The following is a 15,381-nucleotide window of genomic DNA, read 5'->3' on the forward strand; positions in this document are numbered from 1 at the left end:
CCAGTTCCAGTTCCAGTGACAGCTATTGATTTTCCTGCCTCTTATTTTAAGTGCACAAAATCTGTTTTCTACTCGATGGTTTGAGAAAAGCTCCACACGTCCAAACCTCTCTTCACAATGCCGACCCTGTGTTCCTGTTACTCAGACCCTCTGTGGCCTGCAGCTTCAATAGCTTGAGTCTTGAGGTTTCGACGTGTGAGGTAGGCCGCTCCACTGACAAAGGGCAATTTCCTTGTCAACTTGTGACATCACACCACACTGAAGCCCTTCTATTATTAACTCTACTGACCTACCAGGTTATAAATTGCTTACTTTTTTTAGGGACCAATGAGGCTTGGCATCTTGCTTTCCACTATGATTCACAGAGAGGTACACATACCTATAAATAATACGTATATAACATATGTTCGTGCATTCATTTCTTATGTCTTTGCATCAGTGGCACTGGGACAAATCCCGATGTAGTCACTGTTACATATGATGTGGTTCTTTATCATTTTTAACAATTCTTAAAGACAACGTGCTCTTGGCCACAGTCACAAAACACCAACGGCCACCTGTCAAATACTGCAAAACTTTACTTCAGTTTTATCCGGCTCTGTGGTGGTGAGTCAATCAGGCTTGAACATTTTTGAAAGATTTTACCCAACAAAAACAACATCCGCTTCTGCTTAAGAGTGATGAAAGATGCGGTTGGGCTTGGAGATGGTAAAAAGTACAACTCAGCCCTGCAATGCAAAACACAATTTCCTGCGGACGGACCCACAATATACTGTTTATATTACCCCCCCCCCCATCTTGTCCGCCACCTTCACTGTTCTACAGTTACTATTACACATAATGTCAAGTGGCTTTCACCTCCACTCAGCACCACGCAGCTTGCAAAATGTCATTTCCCCAATATCTCACACCGCTCAGAAGTCTGTTAAAAAAAAAAACACCTTTGTCCTTTGTCCTAAGTATGTCACCCTCAGAATGAGCTTCAGAGCACTAGGTGTAGTGACGCAGTGTAATAGAAGTGGACCTGCACTTAAGATTGACATTAAGACGTCACCCTGATGGAAATAATAACCGTTGTCCCACCCTGGATCCATTGCATTGTTCCTATGTATTAACTTATTTATAAAAACAACGCCTTCCCGTATTAGAAATGTAAATATAAAACACGGCCAACAACAGCAATAGTGTTAGTTGCGTCACTATACTAAACAGTGTGAGAGCAACGGGACTGCATTTAAATGGAGTGGCGTTGGAGAGCCGCGTAAAAGCAGCGACTCTTAACGACTAGTAGACTAAGCACCGGAGCGGTTAGTCGGTAAGTATCGATTATCGTGCGGGACGGTTTATTAGAATTCGCCCGTTTTATAGCAGCGCTGTTCGCTTCAATCACATGAGGAACCATTTGACAAGAACAGTCGAGGGTTTTTTTTTTTTTTTGGTTGTTGTTGTTGCGTAATTACGAAAGCGAAGCGAACACATGGCAGCGGAAGCCCCTATCGATCCGGTTATTTGGATAATAATATCAATGCCTTTGTATTGTTTCCGACTTTAACACCGAGTAAAAGGTCGACACGGTCGCCAACGCGGGACGGTGTTTTTGTTTTTTTTTGTGTAATTCACTCACCCGACCGGCTTCCGTTTGGTTTTGACACTGGGGAGAAACATTCCCAGTCCCCCCCTTTTTTCGGATCCAAAACACAACGACGGAAGAGAGCGGCTCTCATGTGACTGCGTGATGGGGTGTGTGGTACCGCCGGCTCTCAGCGTGGCGAGGGCTGGAGCTCTGGAGGCTGCATCGCGAGGCTCACGGTCCCGGACTCAAATCATTGGTTGACAAACAGCGATCAGATGCAAATTCCAAACCTCTGAATCAGCCGCCCCCCCCCCCCCCCCCCCAATAAAAAAGGGAATGTCGGTCAATGTAATTATGCGGCGAATGGAGCCGCTTCAATCACAGCACCAGGTGGGCGGCTCCGTCTGCGAAAGCCCCCGGTGCAGCCGACTTGTCACCGCTTATTTACAACGTTTTCCCCCTCTGTTCGCTGGGCTCCGGCGCCCCCGGACAGGGACGTTCTTGGGGTCGCTGGTAAACTTGACGGATCGCCCCTTATCGCCGAGCGTCGACGGGAGCTTCCGTGTCGAGGTTTTTGGCGACGGTCCCTTGGCCGTGACACCGGGTGGGCGGGGCCTAGGCGCGGCGCTGGCCGTAAAAGCGGCTTTTAAAGTGGTAATCCGTCACATCGTCGGCGTCGGGCGGATTACACTACAAGCCCCAGAACTCAACTCGGCTTTAAGACGGTCACTTTCTTTCCTCGAAATACGCCTTCTTCCAATTATTTCACTGGTTATTTTCACAAGGCACTAACATTTTCTCCACTTCCCGGGCGGATTGTGGCATAATCACCAACACGAAACCGGCAAAACCTCACCACATTTTTTAGTTTTTTCAATAAGAGAACATTTTAGGTTTTGCATTTTCATTAATTCATCCACGTGTATTCGGTGACAGCCAATGATGACGGTAAAAATGCTTTGAAAATGAACTTATTTTAATTGATATACATAGCTCTTTTATTCCCGCTTCCAACAGCTGGCCAACTCTGCACCAGTGGCTTCCAGTCTTAGTGTCGGAACATCAATTTGACGCAAGACAAGTTTCAACGCATCCGGAGCCTCGGTTTGGATGCAACAACCTCTGCGACGTGCAGGGTTGGAAGCTTTTTCCCGCGTGGTTTCGGACTCTCAGCAGAAAGGAATGAGACTTCTGTGCGTTGCCGTCAAATAAATCACCGTCAACAATGACTCTCAATGACATTCTATCACCTCTGATGGGTTTGGTTTGTTTTTCGGTTTTTGTTTTTTCTGGTTACTTGAGGTGATGAGGGATACTTTTTCATATCAGGGGTGTGTTCTTTGTTTTGTGAATGTTTACCCATATCGACAGTTTAATGACCTACCTACCCGCTCCGGCGGGTTATCTCCCAAATAGGAGCCTTTCTGTGTGGAGTTTGCATGTTCTCCCCGTGCTCACATGGGGTTTCCTCCACCTCACGTCAGTAAGGTCCCCCACAAAAAAACATGCACCCATCATCGTCTGACCAGCAATTAACACTCATCACCAGGTCCCTGGGCACGTCCACGTATGCTGCCCACTGCTCCTGGCTGTGGCCCCAGAGGAAGGACAAGCCAGGATGGGTCAAAAGCAGAGGATCCATTTCACCGGCCACCATCAAAGCATGTGCATGTGTGTGTGTGTGTGTGTGCATGTGTTGTAGTGTGGTGTGCTGTGTGACAAATAAAGATTGTTCTTCTTCTTGTTCCTCTTCTTACTGGACCTAACTACATCAAATATGGAATTTTCATCTTACAAATTAATCTTACGGTTTACAACTTTAAATTAGCGTGAATGGATGATTTGATCCAATATACAAGTGTTGCCATTATTTTGTAGTCATTTAAACCAGTTAGAAAGTGCCCACTTGAGGTGAGGTAAAAACAAATCTTTTTGTTGAAAACATTGTCATTTTGGCTATTTTGGCTGCAGACCATGTTTCTGTGTTTGCGCAACAACTCCATCTACAGGACAAATTGTAATATGTCCAAATTAAATCTAAAAACAAAGCAAACAAGTCATCAAACTTTGTTTTAATCGTCCTGCTTTCAGGATCTGTTTTGTAAGCAGTTGTTTACCAATCAACTTCCTGTCAGCTGTTGTGCAACAAGTCTGCCAGGAGTATGAGTCTCTGAATTGTGCTTTTGTACAGAGGAGAGCATAGTTTATTACAACAATTGCTTAATTCTTTAAGAATGTTCTTTTGGACTAAGCACTTTAATGCTGGTAACAATGGTGTAATGTGATGGATGTTGGTTTGATAATAGGACTTATAGGATGGAATATACTGCTCCACTTCTGAAGAAAGTTCCTCCAGTTAATGACATCAAACTGCCAGAGGATGCTTCATAACACTTCTTCCACAGTTAACTTTTGCAGAATTGACAAACTGCTTCAAAACTCTTGTAAAGTTTTTTAGTTTTATTGTCCTTTACATTTCCAGATATTGTAAGACAGGCACCCGACACATCACCTCCATGCCAAAAGCCCAATGAGGTTGAGTTATGGAAGTTATGCAATTGAGTTATGCAATTTGAAGACAAGATCATGGCATTTAAACTAACATTTATTAAAATTGGCTATAAATACATAGCTTTTGACAGTCCAAAATAAGGTTTATATAATTAAATCCGTAGCAAACAAACCCTCAGACCCCTTAGATCATGGTGTGATACACATATAAATAGCTACTTACATACTCTGACTCTATTAGATCTAGTCCAGCTATTCCCAATGTGTGAAGAGGTACCAGACTGGTACACCCTGAAACGTTTTGGAACCACTGATCTAGTCCAATAGTTTAAAAACTACCTCTGCAGCTGGAACATTACCTCCCTAACATCAGCATGCCATTCATTTTTGCTAAATATTTACAGCTCAGCCATTACAACACAGGCTTTAGTTACAAAACAGTAAAAGAAAAGCATCAACCCAAGGCATTGTGTTTGAGTTACTAAAGATGTTCAATGAATCAGAGTGAAATCACAATATGACACTAAAAACACAACATAAAATATTGCCTGAGAAATTGGATCATCACACAAAAAGCACACACACTTTGGTTGTTGACAAATTTGCACTGGCAGCTCAGGTGTCTCATACAATCCTTGAATGTACAAAGAAAATAAAGTGTGGTTTAAAAATAATGTGGTTTCAAAGGCTAGACAGTAAAAGCACAGAAATTTACAAACAGCAGTATGTAGAAAATGTGTTACATGCATAAATAAGGCTTAAGTGCTTGTCCAGGGTACATAGTTGCCTTGAAACAAAGTGAGTTTATTTGTGAGTAAAAGCACCCTTTTCTTTTTTTCAAAAGTGTGTTTGGCAATATTCTTTTTTAAGATAGTTGTTTGGCAAATGTAAACCATTGTATTCTCCGACAACAAAACCATTACATCGATCAGGAATTTCAGCTGATTAAAAAAAAAATAATGAAATAATAATGAAAGGAAGAATAATGAAAGGAATCCAAGTTCATGAAAAAATGGCTTCCTATTCAACAAAATGTGAAGTCATTTTGCGGTTTTCTTTGTCAGAAGATGAAGCATCACGTCGATTAAATAATGAACTATGGTGCGAGTGAGTAACAAGTATTTGCACCTTTCACGCTGAATACATTGTTGCTTAACAACAGCTAATCCTGTGCATCCTTAGACCAGTTCCACTGGTTTCAATGCCCTTGTTTTAGCACCAAGCATCACATGTTTTACCGTTTTCTCTACAGGAGGGGTAAAAAAAAACAACCCAAAAATCTTTATTGACCAGATATACCGTACACCTTGTCTACACCTGATAGACCTTGTGGACCTGTGGGAGGTAGAAGGCTGTGTGCTCAGCTCAGCTGCTCCAGGTAGGCAGAGAGCAGAAGGCTGGGCGGCAGGAACTCCTCCTGCTGCTTGTTCACCACCTTCGTCTGCCGGCTGCCGTTACAGTCCGAGCCTAGAGGTTAGACACATGCATGAACACACTTACACTAACAGGATGCTTCCACTGATGAAACTTAAAGCTAAACCTTGAGTTTTCCTTTGAGGAGCACACATGTCAACTCGATGGATACTCACTTGCAGAGACCAGGTCCATGTACTGGCAGACAGCATGGAGCAGCAGCCTCTCAAAGCTGTTCCTCAGACACAGATGATCAAAACATGACTTTCCATGAATGACTCAATTACTGTATATAATCCTTACGCCAACACTGCAATAAGGAACGTTTAATGTTACTAATGTAATGCAATTCACGAGTGGAAACAATAATCAACATCAACAAAAGCTTGAAAACGCATTCACAGTATATTCAAATCAGATGTCTTTTTCACCGCCACACAAAATGCAGATCGCGCCACTCATTTTCTCTTACATCATCTCGAAGCTTAATGCAAGATTTACATGTTAGACAACAGAGGAGAATGTCGCCTCCACAATCGACAATTATTTTCCCGTGGACAGCGGAAAATGCTTTGCTGTACGGTAGCAACCACATTCATTGGTGATTGCTTTTCTCTGGATAGATGTGAGATGAGAGAAACTCTAAATTCAGGAATCAGTTATGCATGCAACACTGTATAACTCCTCCAATAAAGGGCAGGTCTTCATGTTGTTGGGGCTTTGGACTATCTGAGTACAATCCAATCAAAAGCTTGTATGTTAATGCACAATGTTGTTTACAGCTGGACTTTTTAAGTCCTTTCAGCAAACAGATTTTGGGTGTATCAGTCTACGCCCAGAATAACGATCGTACCTGTTGCCGAGGTTGGTGGTGTAAACGGACCGAGGCTGAGCATGGAAGAAGTTCAAAAGGCTCTCCTCCAGCACCTCCAGCATCCCCTGGGAAACATGGAGCACAGCGGCATGAGGCACCAACACGCCAGGGGAGACTGGGATTCACTGTGAAGATACCAGGCCCAACTGAGTCTCTCCCTGACGACGTTTCCATGTGCAAGACGCCGGACACCCGCCTGCTAACTCTCTGAGCGTCTGTGTGAAAATGACGGCGGCGCTAATTGGCGACGTGACTGTAAGCGACATTTATCCTCCGAGCTCCATCTCTGGAGTCGAAACTCACCATGGGGATTTGTTTCCGCCTGAGAGTGTCCCGCAGCCGCCGATCGATTCTCTGAAAGCAGTCTTGAGCGGTGAAGGCAGGATTTACTGTGAAGAGAAACGATTTATCACCTGCCAGGCCCCGCTGTGAAGACCCAGCTTTCAAACAAAGATTTTACAGTCGGCCCAAAAAGCCAAAATCACAAAATATGGCATAATCCTAGTGAGAGCAAATTCAGAGATGCGTCCAAAAACAGGCTGGAGAAATTTCACTTGGGCCACAAAACTAGGATGTCTGGTGTAGGAATAACAACAACAACAACAACAACAACAAAAAAAACAACAAAGCACAAGGCAATGTATTTAAAGCATAAAAGGATACAAATATGCAAATAGAGGAAAATAATTAAAAAAGTAAAAATGAAAATGAATTAAAAGCAGATAATGCAATAGTGCTGCTTTGAAAGGAATGAGGATATAAGCAGTAAAAGTGGGGCCGCCCCCTGAAAGTCGACGAGTCGATTCATCAGTCGGAAACCCATCAGTCGACAGAGTCTTCAAGTTGAGCAGTCTTTTTTTTTTTTTTTGGAAGTCAGTGTGCATTACAATAACATAAAACAGATAGAAGCTTACAAAGGCACAATAACATTTCAATGAGGAATTATAAAAAAAGTATCATAAATAGATTTTTCTATGAATCGTCCGGCTCTCTGTGCGCCCGATCGATTATTTTCTGTGCATTACGCATGGAGAGGGGTCTTTCGGGGCGCAATCTGCCCTCGCCGTGCCATCGTCGATCACTCAGAGCAGAGTCGCCTCGAGGGCCTGTGAGAGCCATGCAGAGGAAGCTGCTCCCGCCCCCCTCACGCATATCTCTATTCCGGCGACAGAGAGAGAAGAGAGTTGTCTCTTCTAAAAGTGAAAATGCTTTTACAGACGCACAGAAACCTGAAATTATCCGGACATTAGCCAGTGGAGCAGTATGTGTGCAAATGTCCAAATCATTCGCACCAGACACCCGGACCGTTACCCGGACTTTACCCAGTCAGCCCCCAAGTCGGGGTAATGTCCGATTGACTGGTACGTGTGAACACAGCAGTTAATTGTCCAGATCTTTCACAGCGAGCGAGTGGGCGTGCTTGTGTGGATCTTCGTGCACGGAGCGTAGCTGTTTTGTACTCCGTTTCTGCTTTTCTTTATATTCCTTTCCACTCTTTCACTTATATTATGTCCAAAAACATGGAGTGTCAACGCCAAAAAAGACAGGTCTGTAGCCTCGTTCGCCATCTTGGATGTGCTAAAACTCTGCGACATCATTGCGTAATGTCCTTCGTCCTGCACGCTCTAGTCAGGCACCACCCCTCGTCTAAACCAAACGCAGTATTTCCAGGTAATGTTAATGCTTCTGACACGGACAATCTCAGGTTGTGTGCTACACGTGTGTAAGGGTAACTCCGGCCTATGTCTGGACCTGAATGCATGTGTGAAAGCAGCTTACGACTCCCCAAATAAACACACTTCAGAACAGACTCATTTATTCTGCTATAAGCAAGTGAAAGCCTTGATTAATTTGGAGGCGTGTAGAGGAGAAGCCAAGCCAAGAAGCCAAATAACATCTAGCTTCCTGTGGCTCAAGTACAGACGCATGGTTACATGTTAAATCAAAACAACTTTCGCAAGTTTTTTTTTTCTTGAATTATAAACCAAGCTGACAAGTGTAAAATACCTCTTAAATGTTCAAAGATGATACCCTTTCCCATCAATAACCAGTGAACCGGCGACAGGGTCATAGCACCCAAGGCTCATTGATGTGCATGGGGAGCTAAGTCTAGCCTGTCTGGTTCAATCCCACAGAAGAGCTACTGTAGCACAAATGACTGAAAAAGTGAATGCTGCCATGATAGAAAGGTGTCAGAACACACAGTGCATCACAGCTTGCTGCTCGGCCGCAGACCGGTCAGAATGCCCATGCTGACCACCACCGAAAGCGCCCACAATGGTCACGTGAGCATCAGAACTGGACCATGGAGCATAGAAGAAGGTTGGTCTGATGAATCATGTTTTGTTCTACAGCATGTGGATGTGCTGGAAGAACAAGACTGATCCATGGGGGCCCCACCTCACAACTTCCAGGACTTAAAGAACGTCTTGGTGCCAGATACCACAGGACACTTTAAGAGCTCTTGTGGAGTCCATGCCTCGACGGGTTGGAGCTGTTTTGGCAGCACAAGGGGACCTACACAATATTAGTGGTTATTAGTGGTGGTTTTAATGTTGTCGCTGATTGGTGTACACTATTATACTTGAATCTATCATATACTATATAGACTAAGTGTAACCTCCTAACCTTCTACATACGACACCTGACACAGCACTACTTACTTGGCAGAAACAAGCCTTTAATATTCCCCTGTGTGATGTGAAAAAAAAAAAAATACGATTTTTATTCCTTTTTTGCATTTGGTACGTTGGTTCGTAGGGGCGGTTTTCCTTTCTCAACAACAACAGACTCTCACCATTCCTGTGGTCTTTGAGGAGCCTGCTACTGCTCTTGGTCTTGGCCTCCTCCTCCAGCAGAGCCAGCAGCTTCTCTTGATCCTCGCCGGAGCGGTTCATAAAGTCATTCCAAGACTGTAAAGAACAATATAACTTAAGGACTCGTATTATGAGTGGTGGACTGAGTAGTATATATTCTATAATTTAAATTGGGCAGAAATGCTATAGACCAATCCGGTGAGCGACTAATGTGTGTTTTATTAGCAACCATAATGTTTTAGGTGCAGCTATTTAGAGATAAGCATTGCTAGCATATAATTATCAATAGACAATTTGATCATTAATTTTATAATTTCTTGTATTCTAAACACACAAATCACACAATGAAATCAATTCAAAACATTAAATATGATATAAATTTGATATAATATGTATAATTGATTTCATATAGCTTGATATTGTGCTCAATATTTGACTTAAATATTAAGTACGATGAAATAAAATGTAGAAACAAACCAAATGTATCTTGTTTTGTAGGTATCCAAGATTATTTCATAAATCATCTGGTTGTTATTGGGAACAACGTCCCTTCTGTTTAGGTTTTTGATCCACTGCTGTTGAATGTCTTGGTCTTCTGAACTTAAACCTGAGCAGAAAGTCTGGACCAGAACAATGGCATTCCTCATGCTGTTAAGGCTTGAGGATTTAGCATTATTAATACACAAGTTGAGTAGCGCAGGGAACTAACGCAGCAACAGCAGCTTGCTTACTTCGGGCCAGTTCCCGGATTCATCTCCACCTAAATGTTTGGCAAGCTTTGTGGAAGAACTTCTTCACTAGAAATAAAGGCATTCAGCTACGGATAAGCAAGGTATCTTTGTCAGTCAATTTTGTGATGTGCAATGTAATGGTTTACTATTTATATTATTTCATTAATTAATGGATGCGCAGTAATAAATGAATAAAATACCCAAAAGTCAAAAGCATGCAGTGCAGCTGGTGAAACTTACTTCCACATAGTTTTCATTAGTGCAGGCCTCCGTGAAGATGGATGGGATGGCAGGGTTACTGCACATTTCCAGATCGTCCTTGGAGCACTCATCTTTCTCAAGGAGATTGTCAAGGAAGCGTGCTAATGGTTGTAGTAAAACAGGAAATGGAAAAAGTAAGTAAGTAAAAAAAAAAAAAAAAAAAAGCTATAAATGTAAGTTAAAGCCCACCCAAGAAATATGGATCTATAGAATTTTCCATTGTATAAACTATGTGGAACGATTAATTTATGATAAAGAGAAACTGATTAAACATCAGGTTTGCTATGCATGGGCATTGGATCTTACAAATCAGTTCTGTTGGCCAGCTAAGTGGCAAGACAGAAACACAGAATATCTAAAAATAACATCGAACAAACACTAATCAATATGAGGCACATTATGCGCTACCGACTCTCAATGTGCCGCTGCAGCGAGGAAAGCAGCAGAGCGTGAAGCGGGAGCTTACAGTTCTCCTGCCGGCGGAGGCTCTTCTTGCCTTTGGCTCGGGGTACGAGGTCAGAGTTGCGAATGGCCTGGTTGATGTAGAACTGCTTCTTCTTCGCCGGCGAGATCCGCTTGGCCGGGGAGCTCGGCAGAGAGCGGCACCTGCGCTCCTCTATCAGGCTGGGCGGGCAGACCAAGCAGAGGGTCCACTTAGTTGATCTCCGTGGGGAAATCGGGGAAAAAAACGGGAATATGGAGGGGTGAGGATGACGACCGGCTTTTGGATTTGATCGAAACTCATGCACTTTTGACATGACACCTTTGCTTGTGTATTATATATATATATATATATATATATATATATATATATATATATATATATATATATATATATATGGAGTCTACTTCAGTGACATCACGTTTCCCTGGGCTGAAGACGCGCTTACTCCTGTGGAAGTGGGTCAGTAGGTTTTACACGGAAGCCCCGCCCCCCCCAGCTGTAATCCCTGTCTGTGATTGGTCGGTGAGTTATGCTCGGGCCATATTTAGCTCCGCGCACAACGCGACGCTCTGTGTGAACTAACCGCTGGAGTCGTCGCTGTCCATCCCGCGCACTAACTATTAGACATTTTATTCTCATTGTCACGTTCTGCGATTGTTTTCCCCCTCCTTTTGCGATTTGAGGTCACCTTTTCTGGACAACATTAAAAGGCAGTAAATACCAGGGCTAGATGACATATAGATGGATGTACAAAAAAAAAAAAAAAAACCCAAAACGGGGTTTAGTGTTTGCACGGGACAACGCTAACGGGCTAGCGCTGCTGCTCGTAACAGAGAGCTGGAGACCAGCCCACCCACTCCGCCCCGCCAGCTGGCAGGCTGGCTAAACTGCTGTCAAGGGCGAGGGGCTACACGGTGGTCCGAATGACGCTTCGAGGGTGAACCCGGGCATAATCGAACATCAATTAGCCTGATTCTAATCCAATTATCATCACGACAAAGGCTGTGACACGGCCGTCAAGCAACTGGGCATTCGCTAGGATGAGGCTCGCGGACAAGAGGCTTGTTCTCACTCACATAATATCCTGCTCTTCATTGTTGTCATTTGACAAAACAACCATTTTACGCAATCGGGACAACACGGCCGCTTTATTCCCTGGAGCTTCCTCCGACGTAGTGACGCTTAGCAACGGAGCTCCCAGACGCCTCTCCTACTTGTTCTGCCTCTTCCTCTTCCTCCTCTTCTTCGTCTCCCTCTTCTTCTGGTGCGTACTGTGCGGTTGGCAAAGCAGCTTAGAGGTGCATCACCGCCACCAACTGGACACTCCAGCAGGTGTGCGTGTGTGTGTGTGTGTGTGTGTGCGTGTGTGTGTGTGTGTGTGTGTGTGTGTGTGTGTGTGTGTCTGTCTGTGCGTGTGCTGGAAGGTCCTGGAAGGTCCTGGGAGGAGGACAGACTCATCACCACTCCCATTCCCCCGCAGGACCTTGGTCCCTAAAGGAGATAAGACTCGGGTTCTTTTATCCAAATCGGTTTCTATTAAAAAACAAAAACAAATGGTGTCACAGTGTACCCCCCCGCCCCCCAAAGGAACCTGACAATTAAAAACCAAGGTGTTTTTCCTTCCTTAGTGATTTATGTTAATATTGTATTGACGACAGTGAAGCAGCACGTGTTCCACTGTTTCTGCGTGGTGCTTGAGACCCGTACGACCTGTTCCGGGACGAGCGGTGACGTTTCTCTCTCCTCTTGGTTTCGGCCCCCGCCGCGCTCCCAGCACCGGCAGGTCCTTTGCATATGACGTATATGTCTCCTGCTTTCACCCGCCGTCCCAAGTTCTCCTGCCACACGGACTGTGCTTGTCCCGACGCACGTCTGCGCTGTGGCTTTGCTTGGTACAGCCTACAAAGCAGAGGCAAAAAGGCCAAAGGATTTCTGGGACGTAGTTCAGCTGAGTGCCAAGATAGCAATGTTAATATACAGCATATCTCCATCTAATATCGGCATTTTTCTGCGCAAAGACGAAATATGCCGATATTAGACAAAACACTGGCCTGTGCCCTTGCAACAGAGCCTGACCTTCCTTCTCCGAGCCCAAAACATACATTACCAGACAATCAATTTCATGTGAGCACAGAATGTTCACTGAAATACAACATCTATTTAATGTGTATCAGCATTTCAACGCTCATCGACTAAAGGAAATGAAACGTGTCGTAGATTTTCTTCCTCCCTGGAGGAGAGTCACTGTTCAGAATCTTTACTCAGCTCAGATGTGATTAATCTCCATGAAATCTCTTCTTTCTCTTCTTTCTTCTTTCTCTTCTCATCAAAATGAATATTTTTGAGGGAACGAGGCCGAATCTCCCGGGCTCCACTTTGCATGCTAACCGCCTAAATGAACAGTTTTGACAGAAGTAAATGATTCCTGCGAGAACTTTGCGCATGAGAACTCTGTGAGAGCATTGCGCATTACACCAACAAGTGATCTATTTCAAAATGTTTTGGTTTTTTTTTTCCTAATCATTTAAATTAGGAACTATTTTCATTCTCTACTAGACTGGCTTGTTTTGGGTTTGTGTGCACGTTACCATAACCACCAGTTTAATAGGCCTACCAAACCTCCATAAAGGGGTTAGTCCCAAGTAGGTGAATACCAGTCTGGAAAATACTGAAACGGCACTGAACTTCATTTTATTTTATTTTTCTAATTTGGGATTTTCTTTTTTTTTTTTTTACATTTTGCTTTTATTCCCCTGTTTAGAATGTGTGCAGTGAATTTCAGAGGATATAACCCAGAGCATTTTTATGCAACTGTTAGAATGAAGAAGGCCAAGGACGTGGTGAGGCCTTGCCTCGTCAGGCAGGTAGTTCTGGTGTCAGACCTTTGTCCGGTTGGATTTGGGGAAGTGATGAGGCTGGGGTCTCTAGTACATGCGAGAGGTCAGGAAATGTCATGAGGATCCGGGTCAATCTCATGCCCATTCTGGCCTTAACCAAGGAGCCCTTGGAGGAAGATGAAGACATCAGTGATGGTTTTCCAAAACCAGAAAACAAGTCTTATAACTTAAGAATAACTTGTGATAAATCTGACAAAGATAAACTAAGAGATCATCCGACTGAGACCGTCACAAAGGTCGTTTTGGATCATAGAGCCAGAGTTCCGAATCTCAACTCTGTGTCTGTACTACCACCCATAAGATTCCTGGAACCAAGCCCTTGACAACAGACCCATGACGGTGACGCTGTCCAACCCCGTGCTGCCTCCGATCAGTGGATGTGACCCCAGGCCTGATTAGCTCCGGGAGGACGGGACCTCGCAGCGTCTGAGGAGGCCTACCTGCAACGCAGAGTGAGATGCTGTTTTGTTGGAATCGGAATTGATCTCTCCTGTAACTTTCAGCAGGGGAGGCAGGGCATTGGTGGAGCTGGAGAAGAGAGACAGACACAGAGGACCGGCACCACTCTTTCCTGTAAACAGAGCTCCAGTCTTCCTCACTGTGGCCACAAGGAACCATCTAACCCGATACGCCACAATAACAAACACCACGGACTGCATTGACGACACAACAAGTCTATTTGAAAACAATTTATTTATATATATATTTGTATGTTTCTAGTAAAATATTCACAATAAATATGTACCTCTTTTTGCGATATTACATATAACTGTAGGTTTATACATTTCTTGCTGTGTTGTAACATAAATAGAGGTCTCTATATTATAATAAAAGCTCAAGTATAGTGATCTAATGACAGCATTCATTCATATAAGGTTTAATTCCAAAACGCACTCTTATGTAGACCTTGGTCTTCAGAACATTGACAACTTTATAGTATTTATTTGTTTTTTTTGGGTCATTTAAGCTTGTTGGATAATGATTTGGAAAGTCTGGGTTATCATTTCTACTTTTCCACATGCATATTATGTGTTATATGCATATTATAACGTTTTAGAAAGAAAGCGCTTCTGCCATTTTCAACTCATGTTTCTAATTTCAGTTTTAAAAGCCTTTCCATTATCTTAGAGTGCATTACAGTGCTGTTATGAACAGTTTTACAGTCAACAGGCAACATTATCTTTGGTTGCAAACAAATAACACAAACAATAAGAAAAATACAAAAGATCACAGGTCTATTAGAAACAGTTGAAAAATTAATAAAAAAAAGACTAAAATAATGTTGACCTAACAAAGGCAATGTTGTTGTGTCCAGTGTTCACACCATAAGCAATACTGGGTGTTCCTCAACTACTTCATTTAAAATCTTTGTGCAACCTATAATTAATTAACCAATTAAAGTCCTGCGTGGGGACATTGCATACTGATTTTAATAAGCCAAAAAGTGACACGCCAAATTGGGTGTGGTCGGAAACACAAGGAGAAGCAGAGCTCGGAATTAGGTTTTACCGGACAGGAGGCAAGCTTGACTAAATTCCCTACTGGATTCATTACACATTGATGGATTTCAAGAAGTTCTTTAGTGAATATGCAATTCACAACACACGGACAATAATTTAAACAAATTCTACTGGTTGTGCCAAAATTAAAAAAAAAAAAAAATCTTCATTAAGTTCATAAAACAATCAAGTGAGATTGACTTCATAGAGCTCAATGCCCATTGGTTGAACTGTATGCAGCATTATATTCATGTGTCTTAAAGATAAGATGAAGACTTGTTATTGTCATTGCACATCTGAGAGTAGTTAAAAAAATACCTTAACATTTAAATAACACTGAAAAGACAGACTGTAGACAAGA

General features: G+C 43.1%; 2 protein-coding genes across 5 annotated transcripts in view; both read right to left on the bottom strand.

The window, feature by feature from the left end:
* arid3a (AT-rich interactive domain 3A) overlaps positions 1–1,758 on the bottom strand; it is a gene marked incomplete at its 3' end in the record, with an annotated part of 31,497 nt that extends 29,739 nt beyond the window's left edge. Inside the window, exon 1 of one of the 2 annotated variants that reach the window (XM_079999712.1) lies at positions 1,625–1,758. The remainder of the gene's footprint in view (positions 1–1,624) is intronic. The other variant, XM_079999713.1, reaches the window with a different exon arrangement.
* Positions 1,759–4,043: 2,285 nt separating this feature from the next.
* Positions 4,044–11,859, bottom strand: r3hdm4 (R3H domain containing 4). 3 transcript variants are annotated; one of them, XM_079999849.1, is made up of 8 exons: positions 11,701–11,859; positions 10,646–10,803; positions 10,159–10,280; positions 9,169–9,283; positions 6,675–6,760; positions 6,351–6,436; positions 5,674–5,729; positions 4,044–5,551 (listed from the first exon to the last, which is right to left on the bottom strand). In XM_079999849.1, the coding sequence occupies exons 1-8, from the start codon at positions 11,742–11,744 to the stop codon at positions 5,445–5,447; spliced, it is 774 nt and encodes a 257-aa protein (XP_079855975.1). In that variant the 5' UTR covers positions 11,745–11,859; the 3' UTR covers positions 4,044–5,444. The 3 variants fall into 3 exon arrangements, with proteins under 3 accessions (XP_079855975.1, XP_079855974.1, XP_079855973.1); XM_079999848.1 differs by having other exon boundaries at positions 10,646–10,842; XM_079999847.1 differs by lacking the exon at positions 11,701–11,859 and having other exon boundaries at positions 10,646–11,686.
* Between the last annotated feature and the right edge of the window lie 3,522 nt (positions 11,860–15,381).

The sequence above is a fragment of the Zeus faber genome (assembly GCF_960531495.2).
Source record: "Zeus faber genome assembly, chromosome: 1".
Lineage (NCBI taxonomy): Eukaryota > Metazoa > Chordata > Actinopteri > Zeiformes > Zeidae > Zeus > Zeus faber.

What these genes read in the sequence shown, in the direction of transcription:
- r3hdm4 (XM_079999847.1), bottom strand. Translation starts at nt 10,937, where the DNA reads ATGTCAAAAGTGCATGAGTTTCGATCAAATCCAAAAGCCGGTCGTCAT. An exon ending in CCTCCGCCGGCAGGAGAACT is followed by an intron (nt 10,281 to 10,645) that starts GTAAGCTCCCGC and finishes TACAACCATTAG; the next exon opens with CACGCTTCCTTGACAATCTC. An exon ending in ACCACCAACCTCGGCAACAG is followed by an intron (nt 5,730 to 6,350) that starts GTACGATCGTTA and finishes TCTGAGGAACAG; the next exon opens with CTTTGAGAGGCTGCTGCTCC.